Consider the following 26,752-nt stretch of genomic DNA (forward strand, 5'->3'; position numbering starts at 1 on the left):
AAAGAGCAAAGTACAACACAGTGTCAATAATTTAAGCCACTGCTGGTTCAGGGCAAAATATGACATTTTTCATATTACTTAGATTTCTGAAGTGCACTCTGTGACAGCTGGCTTCTTAATCATGTACCTCTGAAATTGTCACAGATTAACATAAAGGTTATTTAAATGTCTGAAAAAGGTTTGGAAAGACTGAAAAAAATCAAAAAGCAGAACACTTCCATGTCCTAAATCTAATAATTCTGTCATGAAAATGACTACCAAGAAAGGACTTAATGCAAATGCAGAACAGCAGCAAGTTGCTGTGTGGTCAGTGTAATCCCTCTTCATTACACCCAGAACATGGCTGAAGAGGAGCTAAAAAGAGATCCCCAAACTGGACATAGGAAGGTGGCACTGCAGCAGCTCTCACATTATATAGATGTAATTTAGTGAGAAGCAACAGTGTCAAAAACAAGCAGGAAGGTGTAAGCAAAAAGAAGTTAGGGTTTTGAATCCATCTCTTGTTGGTGCAGGACTGTTCTCTGAAGAAGATCTTCTCATGTTATGCCTAATCTGCTTTTAAATTCCCTCTGGAATAGTAGTTTCCATAACTTCCCATGGGAGGAAGAGATGATGTTTGGTATCTTTTTTTCAGAAAGCTGCTGGTGGTATCCAGCCTGCTTCCCTTCTCCTAACGTCACCTTATTAGTCAGAATGGTCTCCTGTGCAGTGCTCTGACCAATGCTGCTCTTCCTTTCTGTCCTGAGCCTGCAGAGGGGTGGTGCCTGCTGGGGCCATCATGGGCTGCCACAGGGCCCAGAGGGGCCCCAGGCTGACCAGAGCACAGGGCAGGAACTGCTCTCTCTGAGGAGCAGTATAAATTCAGAGTGTCCCACATCCATAGTGTCCCAGGGGCAGCCTCAGGGCAGTCTCCCTCTCCAGGTAGCTTGAGTGCAAAAATGTCACAGATCTTCCATGTCAGAACTTGGCATTTATTTCTGACCACCTGCAGCCCCCCGTGGCATGGCTGTAAAGGAGATGTAACACCTGTAAGAAGCAGCTGCCACCTCCCTTTATCACAGATTTTCCAAACAGTAGGAAACAGCAGCTTTGTGGATTTCCTAATTCTCAAACTTCTTGGCTAGGGCTTTACTTCAGTAAACAGGCACATCCCAGAGTACAGATGCCCCTTCATCCCATTTGTTCACATCTATTTAGACACAACAGGAATTTACAGAATTGCTTCAAATTTTGTCAGAGACATATTGCACTGTGTCCTGCCCCCTTCCCTCTATTTTGGGATTCCTTACACTACAACATGGGGAATACTCCAAGTTTTCCAACATATTTGCTTTTTCTTAAGTCCTGGCCCTTGTTTGCTATTGACAGTAAATATTGTTGACATTCAGTAAATCTGGCCTTTGAAATTACCTTAAACTATAGAGTAACAAAATATAGTCTGTTTTATGAAAACTCAGGTCCATGTGCAAATTCAGGGGTTTATTCTTCACGTCTCTCATATGTTTGTTGACACCTGTCTTAGATATCTGGTGAAATGCACAATTTATTTTTCTAACCTAGTAACTTCAGATGACAATCTGACACATACATTTTACATTGTTTCTTGCAAGTTAGCTTCCACAATCTCCTGACAGGGCTTTTGTTTTTTGGGGTTTTTTTTTTTGGGGGGGGGGTGTTTCAGTATTTGAATAAGCTTTAGTTTGTCAACAACTTTCTGTCACTGTGGTGCCTCTAGGAGAACAGAAATATCCCATGGTTCCAGTAACTCTAGTTCAACACTGCTGTTGGATTTTGCACTCACAAACATGGGTGAGTAGAAACAGCAAGAGCAATTACACAAAAATATTGTGCCAACTCACTCATCTTAATAAGAACCGGGCACATGCTAAAATGAACACAGGAAATAGGTTTCTATTTGCTCCACATTATCCATCCACTTATTTAAGACCTCTATAAATATGGTTTTGTCTTGGCAGAGTTAAATAGATTTGTTTATCAAGGCACTGGTGTTAATATTAACTGTGTAATTCTTTTCCATGGAAACATAGAATAGCTTGGATTGGAAAGGACCTTGAAGATCATCTAGTTCCAACATCCCTGTTTCTTGGAGAAGGTTGAACACCTGCCTGCCCATGGGAAGCAGTGAATTAATTTCTTGTTTTGCTTTGCCTGGGTGCACAGCTTTTTCTTTCCCTATTAAACTATCTTTATCTTAACCCGTGAGTTTTCTGGCTTTTATTCTTCCAATTCTCTCCCCCTTCCCACCAGGGAAAGTGAGTGAGCAGCTGCATGGTTAAGCTGCCAGCTGGGGTTAAACCACATACAGAGATACTTTAATGATTTAGTACCTGAGTCAATTTATGCAAAATTTGCATTCCTGAGTAACTTGCAAATTAAAAGACTTTGTATCCATAGCAAAAGGGAACTTCCACATGTGTGCTCTTTGCAACATTTTTTTCTGCTAAACCACCAGCTCAACATATTCACTAAAAATTTAGTGACTTTTCATTACAAAAATTCCTATACAGTTCTAAGAATTCATTGCTGATGTTAGTGAGTGGGCCAGGACTAAACAGCACTAGTTCCACAGATTTATAATTTTTTTATTATTAATGTTTTGAAAATAATAGCTTATTTTTGATTACCTTTTGTAAAAAAAAAATTAGATTTTTTCAAAAATTCACCACCTGTTAAGCAGAAGGTTGCTTCTAGCAGATTCCCTCAGCAGCTGTGAGAAACTTACCAAATCATGGCAATCATGGAGCTTACTGCAGTCATGTATAAAGTTTATACTTTATATAAACTTCCTACATGGTGTGACCACAATTTATCCAGTTCAAATGATATATTCCATTTTAAAATCGTTTTTTTCCTCTATATTATTGTGCTATTTTAAGAAACAGCAAAATTTCTGAAGAAATAGAAGAGGCATCATTAGATTTTAATTGCAATCAATTGGTAAGGTCAGAAGGAAAGGCATTTATCAACTGAGAAAGAGAATGTCTTTAAAACATTAAGAAAAATATTAAACCATTTTCTGAACGATGAAGAACAGAAAGTGTCTAATTTCACTAACCTACCATTGTGCTCAAAATCTTTCTCTTTAATTATTGGTGAAGACAGATTCAACACAGGAGTGGCCTAATAAATGAGGAATGAGATTCATAAAGTAACTTCAAGTCTACAACACATAGCTATATCAAGCAAACATTTATTCCTCAGTTTGTGAAGTCACTAGAAGAGTAGAGATTATAAAAAAATCAAGAAAAAGTCAATATTTTTGAGGCCTGAACTTTACAGCTTCTAAAATGAACATTGGAACATATTAAAATCAATTTGCACTTGAATGAAAGCAAAACAGGGATAAATGTTTTTAAATAATTTGAATTCCAAAAAAAGCACTACCATTTGTATCATTCTTACCTGCAGAAGTTTTCACAATTTCTGAAGTATTTCTGAGACCCATAAAGTCAAACTGATAGAGCCTCCAAGATTTCTGGTCAGCAGCTTCCACTGAATTTTTCCTCCATCTGTAAATCATTTCCTCTTTAGGATAGCCATCTAGAAATTAATATATATACACATATGCATATGAATATTTTGCATTTCATAAAAAAATGTTCTGCAAAATATTATCTGTTCACTGTTTCAGTGCTGTTTGGGAACACCTAAATTTCTGATCTGTTGCTTTGTCAGTGAGTTAACACTGGCATCATTCAGCCAGAGTTGTATGGCACACAAAAATAGAGACATAATGTACACAAAAAATAGAGTCATAATACTGGCAAACTTGTGATTTTTCACAATCATTGCTTTTTAACAATAGAAAAAATATGATTGGTTCTATCACAAACAGATCTGTTCAGAGGTGCAGTTGACCAATTGGAGGTCCAGACACTGAAGTATGCTGCTTTGCATAAGCTCAGAAGAACAACAGAATGCAAAAAATGGGGAGTCTCTCAGTGGAAAATATGAACAATTCAAAAGGACACATTGTTTTAAAAGCTGCAATAGTTCTAGTGAGGGGTGTGCTACTGTACTTCTAAAAGAAAGATAACAGTGCAAAAGAAAGCAAAATTTTAATTAGCATGGGAATTTTAAAGTGATTATGCTACCGTATCTCTTCTGAAGTCTGCAGTAATTAATGAGGCATCACCTGATCTCTACTGCTCAAATAGCTTCTGAAAGTCTTTATCAGTTTAGCACTCAGTGGTCATATTAATTCTTATGCCAATTTTTAATTTCCTCTTTGTTAGAGAATGTAATTTTGCAATCGATGTCCAACAAATCTTCAACAAGTCCATACCATAGCAATAAACCATCTAAAAACAACAGCCCACCCATGCTAGTTAAAATTAGATTGTTTTCTAATGCATAATACAATCAATTTTTATTCATCTCATTAATCTAATAGCTGTAGATTACAAGGCAAATTAAAAGCCTAACAACAACAATAGATGGTTAATATAATTGTCACATCAGTAATTTATTTTTCCCCACTGAAAACTGATACATTTTTATATTTGCATTGCAAAACAACCTCTCTGGTCATGGCGCTATTTCCTTGATGTCTTCCTCCTGTGAGTGTCTTTTTAATCTTGTTTTAGGTTCCACCCTGCCAGGGTACTGCTGTAAGGTGTGCACAGCCTCATTTATCCCTCCCACTAACACAGCAAGAAAAGTACCCACAAATCCCTTAGTTCTAAAAAAATGACCAAAAAAATCACTATGTGTTAATTTAAAATGTCACATTTGTATATTTCCCATCAATGTAAATAAAGAAATAACCAGTGAAGGACCCAACTGAGTAACAAACACTGTTCTCTGTGAGAACTCTTGCTGCCAAGTAGATTCTGCCGCCAATTCTGCTGTGCAAGTCTGAGAGATTGACCTAAAGGTTAATTTTTTTTGGCTGGAAGATTATGTCAGAGCATGCAGCAATACAGTGAAAGATGTCAAGCTTTGCAGAGCCTCCAAGCCATAGCCCTGAATGATCTGAAATCTTCCCGAGTCTGGCTCCTGTTTGACTGAACCCTCTGATCACATTTCTTCCTCTTCCAAGTAACAAACAATAAGATGAGGAAATGGCCTCAAGTTGCACCAGGATGGGGAGCGGCGGTGTTAAACTGAATAGGGAACATAAGATGGAGTGCCTTTTCTCAGATAAATGTCACTATAACCATTGTAAGTAAAAATGTTTCAAGTATCTTGCAAGTAAAAAAAATACTTTTAATACATTATTTTTAAGTGATCCAAAATGACATTTTTACATCTTTTCCCCAAATTTTGCTGAAAAAGTTGTGCCAGTCAGTCTTGAATTCAGTTTCTTCTTGATTTTTTCCTTTCTTTTCATCCCATGACCATCCCACAAAAAAAAAAAAAAAAAAAAAAAAAAAAAAAAAAATCCATTACTCTGTCAGTATGCCTGAAAGCTTGCTATCATATTAACCAAGGCATAGCTGTTTATCCTGACAAGAGCAACATGCAGTCAGGAAAAAGTTCATGGACTCTCATCCTTCAAGATTTTTCCTGTATTTTTGACTAAGAAAGGTCAAATTCAGTTTCAAAGTCTCTTTTCAGTATTATTCATCATCATTAAATCATAAGCAACTGACCTCAGGAGACCATTGTGACACTTCAATAGTTCCTTAATCCACAGTTGCTGAGATCTGCTCTTACAATGATTTGGTTGCTTACATCAGAAGAGAGAAGTACTAGAGATTCAATGGGAGTTGTTTCAACCTCTTAAATAACTGCTATTATGTTCTGCTCTGGTGCCAGGTGACTGACTTCACTTTTCAATTATTTAAATGAATAATAATTTTATGAAGGAGTGACACATCTCTATGGACAGTATATCACTCCTAGAATTCATTTAACTTACAGATTAGACTGTTCATGACAGTTCTTCTTTTGGTGATATTCAATATTTCTTGTACACAGCCTAATTGTTTCTAGCCCCTTAAATACTTCATTTTCACAAATATCAGAACTGGAGGCTTCAGTACTTCCACAAGAAGATGCAATCTTTATTGTTCAGCTTCCTTTTGTTTTCCCAGCATGACAAACGACAGTAAATTATCTTAAATTTTAAGCCTTGTGGCTTCAAGTCATTCACTCTGAAAAAACTTCTGTCAAGTGTATTTACCCTTCCAAGTTGCTTTAGGTTATGTAAAAATATTCACACTGCAGTAGTGCAAGCCTCCAGGAGGTCCTGGAGGCTTTCCAGCAGGTGCCAGTAAGATGGCAAAGGTGATGGCATTGGAGAAAGACAACCAAGTGTGTCCTGTGTTACAGCCATTGAGCTCTGGCAACCTGCAGCTCAGGATCTTCTCAGCCAAAGTCTGTGTCAACAACTTTGTTTTCCCTCCCATCATTTTACTTGATTAAATTCTCCTACTTTCTGTCCCAGAGGTTGTTTTGTAGGCAGTGCTACAACTTTTATATGCCATATCAGCAACTTTTAGAGACCACCCTGATCATCTGTCTCTTTGTAACATGGTGCTACATGTTTTTGCAAAATCAGGTCAGAACCAAATTTGATTCTTTAAGAGCTCAAGAGAAAGTATATGTGCAATGCCTTGTGTTTACTTTCACCAAACATACATAATGACTTTGCTTTTCCACTTTTTGCCAGTTTGAAGGTGAAACTATTATAAAAGAAAGGTAAATTGTCATGACAACCTCTGAGAGTCTCTGCATTTTCCTGTATTTGCCCTTTATTATTGAGATACTTGGACTTGTGTTACCAGATCTCCTCACATCACCACCATATAATTTAGAAGTGGAAGGTTAAAAATATTTAAACTTGATGTTCATACTGCTTCACTTTCCAGGGAGACTGATTTGTGCAGAAGGCTCCACCAAAGTGCTGAAAGAATGGTCAAGGCCAAAAACAGCACCAGGCTGGATAAGAGGCATAAGCAGCCATAAGCTGGCCATGAGAATTCTTATCAAATGGCCCTGAAGCATGTCTGCTACAGGCATTAACACTGATGGAAAAATCTCCAAATTTTGCAATATGACCATTGATGCCTATTTGTGCATACTGCCTCTAACCTTGATTTCCAAAAAGTTGTTATTAATCTGGACATCTTAGATCAGGGCCTGATATCTTTGTTTCACTTCCTTTTGTGTGACAATGTAGTTATTTTGGGAAGTGAGTAGAGCTGGAAAGACGGCCGAAAAGACATCATGTCAAAAAGGACAAAGACCACTCGAAAAGGGAAAAAGTTTTCCACAGAAAAGTATCCAAGACATGAAATGATAGAGAGGCATAGAAAAAAAAAATAAAAAAGAGGTCTTTCATCTCTTCAGACATACTTTACCCACTCTGGAATACATTTATTTCACTGCTGGTTCCCCACACTGTTCATTCACATGTAACACAGGTAGACCCAGTTTATAGCAGAAGGAATAAAAGAACTAGGCTCCTTCTTAGCCTTGCAAACATTTGTGTGCTCAGAGTATGCTCAATGAAAGCAGCAGCAAAGCTGAAAATGTGGGGGAAGCATGAAAGAAATATTGGTTCTGTTAAGTATCTGTCAGGAGCTGATGCTTGTGACAAGAGTATGTTTTTGAAAGATGTAGCTGGATTCTGGGAAGGTTTTGCTTTTCCATGGGTGTTAGATACAGACTCAAAGTCAGTAGGAAATATCATCTCAAAGATTAGCTGCTTCCATCAATGAGTGGCTGGAGTTTACATCATGGGCATGGAAGGAGGGTTGTAGATGCTGGTGAAGTGGTCAGGAGAGGGAGGATGCTCAATTCCAATTAGAGGCAAGGAATAAGCAGCCCTTTACACCATACAGCCAGAAACACTTTGCCTTCTTGAATGCTACCTTGTTAACTCTGCTTCAGGCTAATTGGGAGACCTCTGTCAATGCAGTCTGGGTCAGAGGAGGACAATGAACTCCACAAATGCACATTTCTCTGGTACCATCTTGTGAATTACAAATCATATGCTTCCACAAAGTCTGCCTGGGCTTTATTTTTTCTTGTTAGCAGTCTTTAGAACTGCTTTGTTGGCAAGGAAACTGAATTTTAATACAAACTTCTCAGTGTTTGGAGGAAGAGGTTTCTCAGTGATCTGTTCCTGTATCTGTATGGTGTTTGTTCTCAGAAGGCTTTTAAAGTAGGAGAATCCTGAAAGTTCCCCTATTAAAACTGGTATTATTACCTTAGATTTAATGATAGTATGAACTTACTAAGCACAACTAGATGGCAGAAAAAGCAAAGTTGTTATTCAATTATTTTAAAATTAAAAAAAAAAAAAAATAGGGTATATAGACATCTCATGCTTCACCAGGAGGAACCCTTCAGGGTAGAGGGAAGCAAAAGTAGGGAAAGTGAATGGAGACTGAATAATTTACTTTACATCTACGGAAAACAATACTCATAGCTTAATGCATATTGACTTATCTCTGTCTCCTAATGACGGGGAAGGGGAAGGGGAAGGGGAAGGGGAAGGGGAAGGGGAAGGGGAAGGGGAAGGGGAAGGGGAAGGGGAAGGGGAGGAGAGGAGAGGAGAGGAGAGGAGAGGAGAGGAGAGGAGAGGAGAGGAGAGGAGAGGAGAGGAGAGAGAGGAGAGGAGAGGAGAGGAGAGGAGAGGAGAGGAGAGGAGAGGAGAGGAGAGGAGAGGAGAGGAGAGGAGAGGAGAGGAGAGGAGAGGAGAGGAGAGGAGAGGAGAGGAGAGGAGAGAGAGAGAGAGAAGGAAAGGAGAGGAAGAGGAAAGGAAGGGAAAGGAAAGGAAAGGAAAGGAAAGGAAAGGAAAGGAAAGGAAAGGAAAGGAAAGGAAAGGAAAGGAAAGGAAAGGAAAGGAAAGGAAAGGAAAGGAAAGGAAAGGAAAGGAAAGGAAAGGAAAGGAAAGGAAAGGAAAGGAAAGGAAAGGAAAGGAAAGGAAAGGAAAGGAAAGGAACTTGAAAAGCAGCTATGGTAATAAGAATAATTAAAGATAAATGTGTATGTCGTAAAGATAGCTTTTAATCCCGAAGTGATTTATTTCAGCAGTAGTAGATAATTGCACTTAGGTGATAACTACAGCAATTAGAAATGTTATTCTTTGCCCTGTTTGCTTGCATCAGTAATTGACACCTTATTAACAGTACATTAGCTCATGAAAAAAATCAACCAACATCATCATGACTGCAGATTAATGGATCTAATACTGCCCTGAAGTTAAAGGATGCATGTCCCATTGAAGATAGGTTTTCTAACTAAAAATTTGCTTTAATATAACTGTGATACAATTCTGATGAAGAACTAGAGGATCCAGTCACTATCATTAACAGTAATGCTTAACTATCCCTTACCTGGGGCTAATTCTCTATTGATAGAAGTGTAGAATGCTGATGTGATTTACTGATAAATTACATGGTAGCTTAACTTTTGGGAGGAACTTGTGGCATCAATTCTTCTTTTGGGCCTTTAAAATAGAAAGAAGGAAAAGAGAGGTGTTGCTGTCACAGAAACAGTTCCCAAAACAAGGACTTTCTGTGAACCAGCTTTTGTCGGAAGTAATAATTTTCTTGCTACTTATAGACAAATTAAAATTTCGGTTCAGAGAAAACAGAGAAGAGAACAGAAAGGTGAAAATAAGAAGGGAAGAAGGCTGAGAAAAATGAACATAATTAGACTGAAAAGAGAGAGGTTTTCTCCTGATGTCATTTTGAGATGTGGCTTTTCCATGTACTCACTATCTTCTAAAATCTAACAGATGCATCTCAAATAGGGGTGCTAAGATTTTGTCACACACAGCCCTAGCAGCAAAAACTCCCAGTTCCAAGTATCAGATCCTAAAGGTCAGGTAGACTATCCTTAAGAAACTAAGGCAATTACCATGAGAAACTAAGGCAATCCTGTTGTATCATCATACCTCTGTCCTTATGCTCACCAAACAATTTCCATTTTGACTTATTTACAAGTAGTACCATGAGTGATTTGGTTTTGGAAAATGGTTGTTTTTGTCATATATTGTCCCTATAATTCCACCTTTCTATTGTTTTGAAAATGGCTTCATCTTTTCTGAAAAAAATCCACCAAAACTAAAACTGAAAAAAACAGGCTTGTCTTATAGCCTGCATTGATATTTTTCTATGCATTTTTATCTATATTCATATTTTTACTGCTTGCTAACAGTTTCATTTGGAAAGCAATTTTCAGAACCCTCATGTGCAACAACTGCTTGCATTGTTCTGGACAGCAGTTTCTTTCACAAATGAATTCACTGGTAACTAAAACACCTGCTAAATGTTCAGATTCTTCTGATTTAGCCATATTTCATACTCATGCCTGACATCACTAACAGTAAATGGGCTGATCTCATGTCTAGTTTGCTGGGATATAAATTGTATCTATCCTAAGGCTGGAATTCTGGCACAGATCAGAGTACTGAGGGCAAAGTTGGCTTAGTCATGTGCAGTCTTCCTCATGCTCTTTGTGGAATGGAAACCACCTCAGCTTTAATGAATGTAACAATGTGAAGATTTTGCCCTCAGTTTTCTGCAATACCAATACTTGCAGGGAAGAATGAAAGTCCAAAAAGCAGTTTTCCTAGCTCAAGTTGTCTTTGGATCCGAATGATTCTGGAATATGTACTTGTTCTATTCTCTATGTACTTGAAAATCTTCTTATAAACACATATGCAAGTAAGAGAAAGAATTTCAGTTTCTAGCTCCCTATACTTATTTCTAATAGCTAACATAGCTATTTGATAATGAACTGGTGTTGCCTCACAAATGTGTGTCTTTACAAAGAATAGACTTTATTCATGTGTATTCATAATTCTGCAGAATAGACTGTATTCATAATCCAGAAAACTTTTGATAATGTATTCCAAGTCTCACATATTTATTGGCTGCAAAACTACAGATGGTGATTCTCAGTAAAAGGATGTTTTCAGAAAGATGTGGCCTTTGAGATTCTGCTGGAATCCTGTGCTGCTGCTTTGTCCTGCCCTAGATCTTACACACCATGGTTAGCTCTGCATAGACATGGGAGGCTTCACCTGAGCCCTTGCTGTGCTCCATAGGACTTAGGGTGAGATTCAAAGAGATGGTAGTCTTGCCTCATCTCATCTCATCTCATCTCATCTCATCTCATCTCATCTCATCTCATCTCATCTCATCCCATCCCATCCCATCCTCCCTTCTTTCACACGTGCCCACAACAACATCCGAATGATGCTGAGAATTCAAGAACTACGTACTATTGCTGAGAGATCAGACTCATCACTGTACTACTAAATATGTACATTGAGTTCTCTAATGGAAAACAAACAGCTCAAAATGAATATTTTAGCAGCTAAAATATTGTGCTTGGCTGACTGCATGAGCTCAAGCGAGAAAAGAAAAAATAATTTCTTTTTAGTTTATAACTGACCAGTGAAGAACCTCCAGCTGTAGGCAAGATTTTCTCATGACCATTTCAACATGAATTTTGTGCTGGATGTGAAAATTTTGAGGTGCTTCCCAGAATTTTTGCTAAGATGTGCAAAGTCTGAGTGCCTGCATACTGAAATAGCGTCTCAGGCAGATATAGGTGATGTCAATCACTCACAATTTTCTGAACAGCAGTTGACTCCTAATTCAGCCCTATGTAGAAGAGGAAGGCAGCATTATTTCAATAAAGCAGATGAAAAATATTTTTATAAACCAGAGAAAGTCAAAGCTCCTAGCAAGAGAATTTAAAACCAAACCTATCAGGTCTTGCTTGGGACATTTTAGAAATCAGAGCTATAAAACAGTCGAAGTAGAACGTGAACCTCAGTTTATTAAAGGAATATCTGTCAAATCTTTAATTCTTTGATCTGCTCATATTCTCTATAGCCAGAATACAATCTTCCTTTTCCATTTATATCAAGTGCACTTTTATTGAAGATGCTTAGTGACAATGACCTTCTAAAGCAAGTACTTAAATTTCTTATGACTGGGATGGACTGCAGTGCCACCAAAAGATTCTGGTCAGCTGATTTCAAATACCCCAGCAGGAGCTGAATACCATTCTCTAAAGGCCTTTCAAGTATATTTTTTTTCTTACTGATTATATAGGCCACCTCAAAATTAGGGGCAAAATAGCTGTGCAAGTTAAACAAAATAAATTCCATCAAAGCTTTTATCACAAATATATGTGTTTTGGATTAAAAATAGCCCATAAATGTTCAGCTTCGACTGTACTGGATATTACAAGATAAAATAATCCTGTCTTTACACATTTAATTACAGTAATTAACTGAATCCTGCATGTAGGACTACTACAATTTCTTTTAAGACCATCCTGATGAGAAAGATAACGTTGTTTACTTCATGCATTGTTTTGTTAAGCAAAGTACTGAGAAAATGTGTTTTGGCTCATCTGAAAATATCTAATGAACAAGCAGAGATTCAAGTGAAGACTCAGAGCTCAAATAAAGTAAAAAACACAGCCTTATATAGCTCAGGAAATGTAAAAAAGTACACCTGTGAAGTTTCTTAGTCCAGGCAGGTGGGGACAAATAGAGAGAACATAATTTAATTACAGGCTTTTTCCTTTCATTGAGAAGTAATCTATCTAATCTTTTTATTTGAACACTTGATATGGATGGGGTTTCTAACACTGAGAACTCATTTTGTGTTTCTCACATGGGCCTGAGAGTATTTAAGGATTATTCTAAACATGCTTAATCCTTATCTTCCAAGTGCCACTCAATAATCACTATGCGCATGTTAAGTATGAGTGCAGTTAAAAGAGGTACACCTATTAACAGCATTTCTAAAGATGGAGAAGAAGAATTTGGAAATAATAATGTATAGATAGAAAATTTTGTATTCACAACTTGAAGGTAGCTGTTAAAATGAAATAATTATAGCATCCTTGGGAGTATTGGCATCCACCTATTTTTCAGTGTCCAACTTCTAAGGTTAGAAACACTCTACAATCTATCCACACTGGCCCCCATATAGAAATTTTCTATCAGATTTCATTTACAGAAATCATTGTAGCTAGATATTCAGCTCACATACTCCATATATTTTGTGACTAGCCTGAACTGTACATTTTCAGACCCATGAAAATGAAAATTCAGCCATCGATAATGTTTTTTCTAAATTGCCATGAAACCCATTACAAGCTTCACAGAAGCTGCATCAGCAAAGCCCATGGCTTTACAAAAGCCATCAGAAATATACTGTTCTCAGTCAACACAGCATTAATGGAAGCAGGTTATGAATTAGACTTCCATACAAGTTTATTATGACTTTTATATAGATCTTCTCAAAACAAATCAGGAATGAATAGCGAAAGGTAAAACAACCGAACACTCCAAATCGAAAACACAGTTTTTCCTGAGTACTGCCATTTCATAGAATAAAATAATTTGCAGCATAAATTGAAAACTAAACAGAAAATTTCATTAAAACTGAGATTAAGCAGGATGAGCTTTTAAATGAAATATGGAATTGGGCTGTTGCTGTTGAAAAGAAAAAGCCTATACAAACTTTCTTTTTTTATGAAGGACTAATGTCTCTTCTTAGCATCACAGTGCAGCTTAACATGTGAACTGACATTGAAAAATCAAAATCAGTTATTTATGGCTAATTTCTTCTAATAAGGGGGGCAGTTTCACTTTATTTACAAAAAAAAAATTAGTGTTATCTGGTTATTAACGTCTTTACTATCATTCTGTATGTAGATTTATTGTTATTTACACACCTTTATAGTGATTTGCACACACACTAAAAAATAACATACATAGCTCTGTAAAGTAAAGCATCAAATCAATTTCTATTTTTCTGTTAATATTTTGCTAGTTTTCTAGTTTTAGCTGTGTAGGACTTGTTTGCACCCTGTCGGCAAAGCATGCAAGACTTGGCAACCAAAGACAAATGTTAAAATACTTTTTCTGTCTCATGCTCATAAAAAAATGAACTTTTTCAGTCCCTGAAAAAGTCCCTGAAAAAGTCCCTTTTTCAGTCCCTGAAAAAGTCATGGCTAAGATGTAATGTCCCTGATCATAATAACAGCTCATCAAAAATTATCTGATGGAATGAAATTTCAGATGAACAGAACACATTGTTGATTTTGGCATATTTATAGTCTCACTCAAATTCGTGAAAGCACTGTGCTTTTTTTTTCATTTAAACACCAGCAACAGTGCTATGATAAATTGGTAAATACATTCATACTGTATTCACTGTATTTTTCTTCTCTGGAAACATTTATCAACATCTTTGTCTGTCATTTACTTTTCAAGCATCTGGACTGTTGTTTCTTTGGTTATTGCCTCCCCCCACCTCAATATTTGTATCTCATTTGCTCCTGGAAACTGCTAATGGAAATTAGCTGATAGTGCTGTGTACTACACCAGTCCAAGTATTCTTCCTGTACTTTTCTCACCTTTTGAGATGCATGTATTGGTTACACTGATCTTTCTCTGATGTGTCTGTGTATATCTCAGTGCCTTCATCTCTTACCCAGGTATGTTATTTCCAGCACATGAAATTCATTTTGGTTAGTTTTAGTTTAGCTTAGCTAAAACTTCTGAGCAGTCATGCTCCATTACAGTTCTCTCCAGATTCCCAGAGTGACTGTAAATCTCAGTATCTTACAGTACACAATAGGGTAAATACTGAGTCTCCAGAGAGTTTATTTCACAATTTCTGGTCCCAGACTCTAATCATGATCTAAATCTCCTCAGATGATCCATTAATTCTCCAAAATTGAAGAGTTCTGGTGGAAGTAGAACGAAAGAAGCCAGGTCACTGATCCTTTTTCCTGATAGAAAAAAGGTATCAGCTATGCTTCCCTCATGCATCTCAATTTTCATTGGGGTGCCCTATTTCTTAGCCCTTAGGTTCATGGATAGCTTTGCCTGTAGTTAACCAGTAAGTATCAAGTTCTTCAATACCTTTTTTCAGAAACAGATAAAATCTTAAATAAGTCTACACACCTGCCATATGTAGTTTTGTGCTGCTTCATTTTCTGATAAGGATTTAGGGGCATTTGAATTTTGTATCAGCACAGAATACATCTGCCTGCAATAGCTCTGAATCCTCCTGAGCTCCCCCAAGTCCTTCCAGAGCATCAGGCTACTATCATCACACAAAATATTATGGCCACAAGGGTGGTCCAGGGTGCATGCTGGAAGCCTAGCAGCTCTGTCCCAGACAAAGGTGCTTTTTGGCCCTTGGGTGATGGACAGTGAAACAGCCTGTTCTGTGACAGTGAAAATGACAATAATGCCAGGTTCACAAAGCAGTTGCCAGGGTCTGTCAGAGTCATTTGTTCCTGAAAAATGTGCACCCATGTTTCTGAAAGAAAATATTAGCTTTATATCCAGCTCATGGAAAGCCCTTTTTAAAAAATTTGCTTGGCATGTTTATATTTAGGAAGGAAAAAAATAAAACAATACCAAACCACCATTATAAAATAGTGAGATGCTTTGTACAAGATCCTATACTTCAAAATTTTTTGGGGGAGAATTTTTGGGATAGCTCAAATTTAATTTTCTTTCCAAGCACCTCATTGTTGTGTACTCTTCTTGTATCCCAGCCCTAGTCTGAATACTGTTCTGAAAAGTGCATAGCTATTCTAGGCCCTATATAAATCATACTGACAACTGTTAAAAAAAATCCCCAGACAGAAAATCAAAACATCAGCAGCTTTTGCTTCATGTGTCTCTTGGCCAAGTAACAGTAATTAAATCTTTTTTAGCTTGGTTTGCTCAGGAAATGAGGCTTATGTAATTACATTCATTGTCTATGTTTATATGCATGTTATCTATCCTTGCTGCAATAAATTTTGCACCCATTCCCCAATTTTGTTGTAATTTGACAGAAGAAAGTAAGCCTCAGATATTATATATTGCTAAAAAAGGAGCTCCCAAATAGGGGAGGCATTTTGTTATAATGCCCCTCAAGGAGGAAAAGATTGCAGTCTTATTAAGCATCACAGAAAGGCCACTCATCCTCAAGTTATGTGCCCCTGGGATATCAATCTGCTTTTGTCCTGCAACCAGAAATGCTTCTGGACACTGCACTACTCCAGTGGGTTGAGAGGACTTTTCCCACAAAAACAAAAAGAGAAGGGGAAGAGCATCTGCTCTTAAAAAGGCATGAGGGCTCATCCTAATGATATGTGCATTGTGGAGCTCAAAGTCTCTATTTTAAGTCTCAACAGGTCTCCTGACGCTGTTTGTAATACACCATTTCCTTTGTGTTGCCTTGATCACATATTTCTCCAGCAGCACTACTTATTTTAGCATCCCTCCCAAAAGATCTTTCCCTTACTACCAGCCAGTGATTTAGCAGATGCCATATTTAATGGGCTTAGACTGCTGGAATGGCTTTGCCCAAGGACACTGACAAGTAGAGGATTTCATCTTTAGGCTACCAGCAGGCAAAAATCTGTCATCACAGAGGCTTTCTGGACACAGCTTTCTGCTTCTCAGCCAGCACAGATTTTTCAGTTGGAATGGCTGGCTTTGGCATGGCATGCTGTGGTTTCATGCCAATTACATTCCTTTGAACATGACTAATAATGTGCCCAGATCACTTTTGATACCAGGTCTTCTCCAATCACATTACCTTAACCCTGTTAGGTTAGATAGGCCTTCTCTCTTTTATTTTTTTTTTTATATATATTAGTCCTGGATTTTTTTAAATCCTGTAACATTGCCTTTCCCTTAAAGCATTTTGGAAGAGGTAGATGTTTCAGTTATCTCCTTTTCTGCCATCTGTCTCCTTCCCTTGACGGGTAAAAACCCCAGTGCAAGTGATCTTCACTCTGTTTGCCTGTTCACTGAGGATAGGTTGCTCGAGATGCTAAAGGCAGCTGTGGTTTGGCATGTCAGTAGGACAGGAAGCCCAGCTCCAAAACACACAGCCTGTGCTCCAGTGGAGACAGCCCTCACAGAACCACAGGGTAAAGCCATTCAAATGCAAGTGTCAGATGCTTGGTCCAAGTCTTTAAGTTTTTTATGAGCTTTCCAAGGCTCTGGAACAGGCAAAAGTGTCAGAAGAAACCTGCACTCTTCTGCCTCAAACAGAAGACTGCTGCTGATTTTGTCTGTCCTAGCATTGCCTCTCCTTGCTTTCCAGGAGCAGGCTTCTAAAACAAGGAAATAAAGATTTCAAGGCACAAGTGAAAGAGGAAAACAAGGAGGGCCTACAGTCCAAAGTAAGCTCTTTGACCTATACTAATGCATGAGTATGGGCACAGGGGGCTGCAATTTTCTCTTTAAAAGTGAACACCACTAAGAAAGGAACAGAATAAAATTTCATCTAGAATCTAAATATGATGAAAACCTGTGAGCACCTATTAGAAGATTTCTGGATAAAAACCCCTTTTAAATTATTGGAAAGTAAGAGCTCCTTTCCTTGAATGACAGGCCTGAAGCTGTTCTTCAGTCACTTCTGGTAACAATGAAAATATCCTCTCTCTGACAAAATGGGAGCAGCTTCACCACCCACTCATTACAGCAGCATGTCTAGTTGTACTAAACTCCCTCTCCAAATTGTTCAGTTTCTTGTTTCCTTTGAAAGGGTTTAGTGAAGCACAGGGCTGCCTGCATGGAGTCCCCATACCTTTCACAGAAAGGTCTCCTTGCACAGATATTACAGGACCTGTGACAAATCCCACTCACTCCTGCAAAAATTCTCCCATAACAGCTAACTTGGCAGTCTAAATAAACATATGAACAGAATAACAACTGTCCTGGACTTTCAGCTGGCTTGGCAAAAAAACTTTCAAAGGCAGGAAATAACAGTCATGCAGAAAAGCAAACAATGGGGCAAGCCCTCCATCACTGGAGTAACTCTCTTCTTGTCGTGTAGTGAAATGAAGGCTGAAGTTCACACTTGTTACCAGCAGCACAGACAGGCAAATTTGAATGGCATATGAAACCAGTCACTCAACCTCAGAAAACATGGAGTTTTCTCCAGGAGACTAGGATATAAAAGTATTTGTCTCCTGAAAGCACCACCTCCACTTCAATTTCTCTTTCTTATTTTTTCTCTGATCAACAGACATATGTAACTTATAGTGAGTCACCCTCCAGTTCACCACCCCCATGTCTGGGTGCAAAGAATCAGAGAAGTGATGTGCTGGGGAAGGGGGTGAGAGAGAGAATTGCCTGGTGTTCTCTGGTGCAGTGGTGGAGAGAAGGTGGGATGCTCTCTATGCTTCATTTACCTTCTTGAGAGCATAAGTGTGGTGCCCAGTATTTTAAGTGTTGACTGTTGCCTTTACAAAATTTCACTCTCTTCCTCTCTTCCTGATTGCTCTATATACAGTGTCATTTACTCTGCAGCACTTCCTGTTGTGATACTTAACTATTTTGAGCCTCAAACCATTGTATTATTAAAAGTAAAGTATATATTTCTCATGTTTCCAGAGATGCTAATTAGCATGTCAGAGACACTAAATTAGCTGCAGTACTCTTCACTTCAGAACATGATGGCACATAAGAGGACTATGCAAATGTTCTCCCTCTATATGAAAAGACAGTCATAGCTTTCTTTTTTTTTTTTTTTTATTTTTTTTTCCTGGTATTGCAGATGCTTCAGGTGGCTGGAGACCCTTTAATCTGCTTCTCTTGAAAAAATGCTGTCCAGTGTCTGGAGAATTACTTTGGGCCTATATTTTTCCTTTTTGATCAGATTAAGATATTGGTAATAGTAATTTAAAAGAGTTTATAATGGCTAGAGAGGATCTGAAGAGATGGCATATTTCCTTTATAACTGCACAGAATCCAAGAGAATTTTAAGAGTGAAAATTAACTTTTTCAGATCCAGCATCTTACAGTGAGCTGGCATCTATTGCTCATCTGTGTTATAATGAAGCCAAACAATACCCTTCAAAACTGGATACATTTTAAAACTGATTTATTACATATGGAAAGGTAGATGTTGATGCTGCTGCATGGGCTTCCTAGCAGGTTTGTTCACCTAGGTAATATATATAAGTGTAATATGAAGTACATTTCAAGTGTAACCCTAATGTTGACTGCTTATAGCAGAGTTTGTATAACATGTGAGGAAATAAGGGCTGAATTCCTTTCAGTTTGCCAAATACTGCTGTTTTTTCAATTAAAACTCCATTTAAAACAGTAAAAAGTGATCCAGTTCCCCCATCCTTTTTGCTGAGCAGGCAGCCACATGCACTTCTGATTAAAATTTGCTGGTTTTTGACACACCAGGTATGTTGGTGGGTGCTCCCTGTCCCTGGAGTGGAATACAGAAATGTGGCTATGCTGAGTTTGCTCCTGCTCTCTCTATTCCTTCTTCCCCACTTGTGCAGGCAACTTGCCCAGGGAGCCCAGACATCAATCTCATCAATTTGAATTACTATGGAAATCACTCAGCCCCCATTTCCAGGAGCTGCAATAGGTTTCCTACGTAGATACAGATGCTTGATGCAGGGGAAATCCACATGCCCATCAAAACTATACCATCATGATCATGATGATTGCTGAAATATAAAAAAACGCAGCTGAAGTCAAATGCTGTGGTAGCTGACATTTATAACAAGCACAGCATGAACACAGTCTTCTGAATTCCCTTCCACAGCTTTATGACATGAATGTTACCAAAAAAAGGGACTTAGCAGACAAGCAGGATGGAAGACATACACCCTACCAAATCAGTATAGCAACAACAGAGTCCATGAACTACAATGATTGACTTCTCTAATCATTTTTCTATATCTTTATGTCCTTCAACTATAAATGCTTCTTAATTTTTTTGGCCTTAATTTGCATTCCTCTGGATATAAATCTGGCCTAATATGTTTTAAATTGGATACCACCTTAGTAAGTCTTCCAAATGTAGTGCTTTGCTAAAACAGACTGAGACCTAGATGAGTATTCATAGTTACAACAGTGCTCCTTTCTGTATTATTTTTCAATCTTGTTTTGAACCACATGAGATGGCAATGGAGATGCATGATGCTAAATTCAGGAATTATTTTACATTTGAAGGGATGATCATTGCTTGCAGAACAGCTGGTTACAATAAGATGTCAGATAACGCTTGAAATAAATCACCTGGGACTATGGCTTGGTGTGATTCAGGACATTAAAGTTTCCAGGTGATCTGAGGAGAATTCTTGTTTCCCCTTTGCAATCTATAATTGGATTAACCAATTTAAGAAGAAAGCACATGTTAATAATGGAGAAATAGATATTTTTGGGGGCTATATAATATATATAGCTCAAGGACTAATTTTGCTTGAGTTTTCTCATAGCTAGTGATATGTGGTGTCTCACAAGATGTCTCATGTCTGCTTACTGATGATATACCTAAGACTGGGAGCCATGTGACAGAATGCCTGTTAGGAACGCCTGTAAAGGTAGGGCTAAAGATGATTATCTGTGGGACAGAATGGCTTTTCTGCAAGATGACATAAATCCCATTCAGCTCCAGTGTGTCTCTCCCAAGTTTTCACATTCTTACTGTCCTTCCCCAAAGAACAGATCTCACTGAAGTGACATTGCTGTAACACCACCGGGAGTTATGCAACTATTTTGGCCTTTTCCTTTAGGAGACTCAGGTGTGCAGCAGACAAGTATCCTAATTCCTTTATCTCTCACACCTACCTTACAACTCAGTGATGATAATCTAAAACATCTCACTTTACCAGGATCCTATTTGGTATCTGTGATTCCTTGCAGTAACTAATAATTGACTTGTAGAACCTTGTCACCTCTTTGCTGCTCACCAGTGTAATGCACTGGGTGGAAGACTCTGAGTTATTAAAAAAACTTCTCAGGGTCTAAATTAAAGCTGCAATAACTCTAGAAATTCTTTGAAAGCCCTGCCAACCAAGGGGCTGCAGTATTCAGAAAATAAATTGCAATCGAATGAAATTTTAGAACAAACAAGAATGGGAAAACCAGCCTGAAGATGTAACAAATCCATTAAAAAGTGCCAAAGCACCTGAAACAAGGTGTTCATCTCCAGCTGTCCTTTCTAAAAAAGTCTGAGAATAGGAAGAAGTGAGAGATAAATTATGGGTATAGCTGGTTTCAGAAACTACATTTGTGTGAAGAGACATTGAAAAGTTTGGGACAGTTTATTTTAGGAAAAAGACAAAGAGGTGTTGACAAAGGCTTTCAAAATAATGTATGACATCAAGAAAGTGGCATGAATGCTTCTAGATGTGTCTCCACAGACTAAAAAATGGAAAGAGCTTGCTATTAAACTCAGAGGGTAGAAAATTAAAAAAGGTAGAATTATTTTTCAATGGACAATAAAATTTATGACCCATTGATGGTAATTATCAACACTATCATTAAAAAGCCCTCCCAAAACATTAAACAAACCTACAGTTAAGACTCTGGGATGTACACATTAAAAGTTTAAAAAATTAAATAGGATTTGGAGAAGACAGAAACCCTCATCTCCTTTTAGGACACCTCAAATTTTGCATAAGAGTGTTGGAAAGAAAGGTCTTAGAATCTTAGGAGGAGTAATGGGGTCAACTATGAAGAGAGAAAGACAGAAGGGCTACCACAGCTGCTTCCAGGAAATCTGCCAACATTGATGGGTGCAAGGTCTTCTCCTCATCACAAGATTGCCAGTTTTGGAAGTGCATTTCAGTTTGAGGTTCAATAACATAGCAAAAATCGATAGTTTTGTCCTTCCATCACCTGGTTAGCCTCTCATATGTCTCTGGCTGTTGGATCATTAATTTGGGGAACAAAGAGTTGCTAAATCTAGCAGTGCTCACCAGCTCTGGAAATTATACAGATAGTGGGCTACCTTCCAAGGAGCAGCAGTGCTCTCAGGACAGCCTGGTTTAGGGGCACCTCAGCATAGAAGCCCAGAGCAAAGGGGCACAGGGAGCCCTCAGGAAGCACTGGGCACTGGGACTCAGGGGAATCAGTGTTTAACTCTGCTGAAGGGATTGCATTGCCACAGCAGTCCTGCCTGGCAGCCCAAGCCTTCTGAGGGACAGAAGATTGCTGTAAGTTTCCTTTGTGTATCAGTAGCAGCAACAATCAACTGATGTTTGCTGTCTTTCAGGACTCCTAAGGCGCAGGAATTTAAGGAAAAAGCAAGACAAAGAGCCAGCACAGATCAGCCTGTGACCTGACTGAAATTCTGGTCCAATGCACACATGTGCAGGATCCAGAAATCTCACACAGATAGCTTCACAAATTATCAAAATAATTTAATTTTGGCTTGCAGACTTTCACAGACACTTCAGGTATGATCTGTTGCAAGAACATGATGCTGGACTAGATTTAGTGCCCAGTTTGATCTACCAATGTTTGTGTTTTTACCGACAGAGTTCTTATGTAAATAAAATGCTCCATTTCCTCTGTCCTTGCACACTCATCAGGTGTGAGCCAGAACAATTTCCTTCCTTGCAATATTAAATAGAGTTAAAAGGTGAGTCCTTTTTTCCAAATACCTTGGAGACATGTTCATTCTTTTAGTGTTCTTCACTCTTTGCTGATAATGCATTTCTTTTTTGTATCTGGGAAACAAATATAGTCCCTTCTGCCTTCAGTCTCAGATGCTGCTACACCAGTGCTGATCTCTCTGCCCTGGATGCCATTCCAGCAGCTTTGTTGTAAACCATTTCATTGCCTCAGGACCTTATATTTGCAAGGTCAATTGCTGCTGAAATGATGATTACTCTACAGCTGCTATGTATAAAGAGGGTGACAATCACAGTGCCCTTGAGCATTGACTGTAGGAGGTGGCTACCATCCCATTTTCTGTGCCAGACAAAACTATAGTTAACCAGTGCACTGTTCACTGGTATGGTCCCTGAGAAGGAAAAACTGAATATCTGTCCTGTGATTTCATCTCTGGTATTAATATTAAACAAAAAAATGTATCTTTAGAAAAAAGATCTTTAGAACTAAATCTTTCACAGACACAATGTTGATCCTTGCTTTTTCATTTACTTCTTCTTATATAATTCAAATAAAAATCTCCTTACTGCACATTTTCATATTTGCAGCTGGAAAGCAAAACTGAATTCTTTATCTGCTATGGAAGAATGGAGTCTAATTTCTGCTTTATAAATATAAAACTACACAAAAGAAAGCAATAAGGCTTTGAAATTCCTCAAGGTAAGTGCAATTCTTGACTGACACCGTCTCCTGTTCTGGAGACAGCGTAATGTCCACCACAAACTGCCTTTCAGCCCTGGCCATGGGAAGCCAGCCAGGGACTGAATTCCTCTTTTGGACACAACAATCAGGTAAAGCAACATGGAGGAGAAATGATCAGCTGCAGATCATCCCACAAGGCCAAAACCAGAGTCATAAAAACTACTCAGGGCTCTGGTGCCTTGAGCCACATCTGCTACATTGCACTGCTTATCCTAAAGGATTTCTGAATGCACTGCTGCATGCTTGAGATGATCCTTCAAAATGTTCATATTGTTAGGGTAAGCTTATTTTATGGTCCATATATTATCCCAGTCTCTAGACATTAAAGCTTATAGCCTTGAATATATTGGTTTCTTTGGCCATTGTAAAATTTGTAAACAGTTCTGTCTATAAATGACCTGTAAATCAGCTTAATAGGCAAAGGCAAACAACACCACCCTCATTCTGCTATCTTTCTTTATGGATAGAACAGCAACTTTTTTGTGCTTAGGCTATCTTAAAATGTACTGGATACCTCAGTCACAGAAACTTAGGCTTTTTCTAGCCTTTTCAATTATTAAATAGGAGGAATTTACATAATAGTAATACATAGTTGATTAAACTTCACTCAAATAAAAATTAAAAAAAATTATCAATCATCTTTCCTCAAATACACAGGAAAAATAACATATATGGCTAAACTGAAGAAGTAAAGTAGATTTCTCTACAATTTGGCATTCCTTGCTGACTGATTTTTTTCTAATTAAGCATTAAAAAATCATCAGGTTTTTTTCTACCTGTTTATTTAATAATCCACACAAGTTATTAAGAAACAAGAGAGCCAAACCCAGATGTCATGTTCCACTAGTCCTGGATGTGGGGCCATGCTTTAAACAGCCAGTGTTCCACAGCTTCCTCCCTGCTGCTGCTCGGAGCACAAGGACTACAGCACCTGAGCAGACCCAGGAACCTCCAAGATCCATCCAGGATATCATCCCAGACATCTAGCTAAAATGCCTTCTTCATTCCAGAGTGCCTAAATACTTTGGTATAGAGCCCAGTTTCTAATCCCATCAATGTGAAAGGGCCTTGAGACATGGCTGAGGGGTTGGTAAGCGCTGCTAGCACTGGTGCTGTTCACCAGCCAGGGGCTGGGGATGCACACCATGGCTTCACCTACCAGAGATTAAGGTAAGGGCTCAGTTGCTGCTACTACCTTCTTGTGGGGTTAACTGTAAGATTTCCTCTCAGAGCTCCTTTTTCCTGAATATTTCCTGGGAAGAAAAAGTTAAATCTACACTTGGGTTCAGAAGGAATGAAAACCAGAAAAGAAATAAGAGCCACTCTGGGAATTGCATGAGAGACTTTTGAATGTGTGGGATGCCTATGAAAGCAATTGGCATCTGGCCTGCTTCTCCCTCTGTGACACCTTCAGAGCAAAAGGATACTGTAATAATGAAAAAGTATTGATAGCTTTTCCTCAGTAATGAATTAAAAGTTTGCAGAAGACAGCAAGGAGCCTGGCATAACAACATTGCATTTTTGGAGAAATGTGGTTATTACAAAAGTATTAAATTATTTTTCAATCAAATATTTCATACACTGAAACACATAAAGCAGCTGGAAAAAAAATCAAATTCGAATTCTTTCTTTCATTCCTGGTGATAAATGGCTTCCTTCAGGTTCCAGGAGATAGATAAATTTAAAGACAGGCTTTCATGTAGCCTTGATTTCTGCTATCCTCTCAACTAGGGCTCAGGAATGCCATATAGAAGATAAAATTTAATTTCCATGAGAGAGCTGGATGACTCTGGGAATTGAAAATGGCACATAGGGCTATTTGCCTTTGTAAGTCACTGGTTCAAACAGAGGTTAATCTGTGACCAAACTTTGCTCCTCTGATGGTGGCTGGGTAGATGGTCCGTGACATGGATCAGCCCTTCACAGCTGCTTTCTGCATCCTTGCAGCTGGCACAGTCCCAGCTATTTTATTTGCCAGATTCTGCAGGGCTATGGGGACAGTGGTGGCAATCAGGAGGTCAATGACTTCTTTGTCATTGCTGGATTTTTGGTCTTCCATCTGACCAAGGTGGAGTTACTCACTTGGCAGCATAACAAAACTACACTGCTCATATTATACTATTTCTATGGCTGGCAGAGAATTTAACTCTCCACGGCTGTCAGCTGAACAGCCTCCAGTAAGACTAAAAATAAATTTAAAACCAGTGTCCTTTTCTTTTCCCCATACACAGCATATGTCCACACATACTAAAATCCCCAAACAAAGCATGGCTAAAGATACTTCCTCTATATACAAGCTGATCTTTGAAAGACTATAAATCATTTCAGTGAATTATAGATTATTTCCCACTGAACCAACATGGGAGGGGAAAAATAAGTCTGTTCTTTGAGAATTGGAAGGAAGAGAAAGTGTTAAAAAGGCTTTTTTCAACTACATTGCTATTATTCTGGAAAAAAATTGACCTTGGTAAATTCTATAGTTTTAAATTTTTATGCCATGGCACAGCATCATATTAAAGGCATGAGAGTTGCAGAATCTGTTCTGGAATTGCTATTCATAGGGGGAGAATAAAATGTAGTATGTCTTTGAATGTGTCTTCTTAAGGAGGCAAAATGAGATTTGACTCTAAAAAGGAGAAACAGAAAAAGGATCATGCACATTCTCATGTCCCTTCACCTTCACCAGCCCTCACCTTGAGCTGAACCTGTCATCCTGCAGGGCCTGCTGCCCGCAGTTCCCATCTTACCAACTCTACGCACAACACCTTGGTGCTGAAGGTTCTTACTGCCTTAGGTGCTTTCCACATTCTATTCACGAGCTCACCAAACCATAGCTCTCTGTGGTATTAAAACTTTGCATAGACCAACATGAAATCAAAATCTTATTTCTGTGCCCTTTAATTTACAGTTGTCAATAGCAGTGGCTATATCAATGACTGGGCTTTTGTTTCTTTTGGACCATATCAGCATTTCATTCTGCTTCTGTTATCTAATCAGCATGATACATCAGCTACAACAATGACATTAAACCTGTAGTTCTGGTAGTTGGAATTGCCTGATACACAGCAATGCAATAATTCTCTGTATTTCCTGCTGTCTACAGATACAAAACTCCTACTCTGTTTAGAAGAAAAAAATTGAGGGGCATTTGGTGTTTCTTTGGATAAAAATAATTTTACATAGAAATAGCAAAACATTTAACAAGAATAGTTGAAACTGATGTCCCAGGTTTTAGAGAGATCAAACTTCCTATGGACTTCCTGGAGTAAAAAACTGTAGTAAGAAAGAAATACTTGGAAATTTACTACTCTCTATAGAGAACCGATGCTTTTTTTTCAGGCTATCTTAATTAAAAATATTACCACAGCAACTTCATTTAGGCTTAGGGTGTTAGTTTTAATGCAAAGCAAATATTCAGAATGTCCCTTAAAATAGTCAGGATGTAAAAAAAAAATTGTATTTCATTAAAAGCTTTTTAAAAAGAAAAAATCAAGTAAACATACTACTTTTCAATCCAATAATTTCTATTAGTCCATGTCCTAGATTAATTAAAAATAAAGATAAAAATAAAGTGGTTGTATGGTGAAGTATATGCTTGTGTATACTTCCCAGGAAGGACAAAATTCAGTATATCCCTAATTTTCAGTAGAT

At 38.1% G+C, this 26,752-nt stretch overlaps 1 protein-coding gene across 1 annotated transcript in view; it reads right to left on the bottom strand.

The window, feature by feature from the left end:
• GABRG3 (gamma-aminobutyric acid type A receptor subunit gamma3) overlaps positions 1-26,752 on the bottom strand; it is a 305,491-nt gene that overhangs the window by 52,751 nt on the left and 225,988 nt on the right. Inside the window, exon 7 of the mRNA XM_066545196.1 lies at positions 3,424-3,561. Within this exon, the coding sequence (XP_066401293.1) occupies positions 3,424-3,561 (138 nt within the window). The remainder of the gene's footprint in view (positions 1-3,423; positions 3,562-26,752) is intronic.

This window comes from Molothrus aeneus, chromosome 2 (assembly GCF_037042795.1).
Source record: "Molothrus aeneus isolate 106 chromosome 2, BPBGC_Maene_1.0, whole genome shotgun sequence".
In the NCBI taxonomy this organism is placed as follows: domain Eukaryota; kingdom Metazoa; phylum Chordata; class Aves; order Passeriformes; family Icteridae; genus Molothrus; species Molothrus aeneus.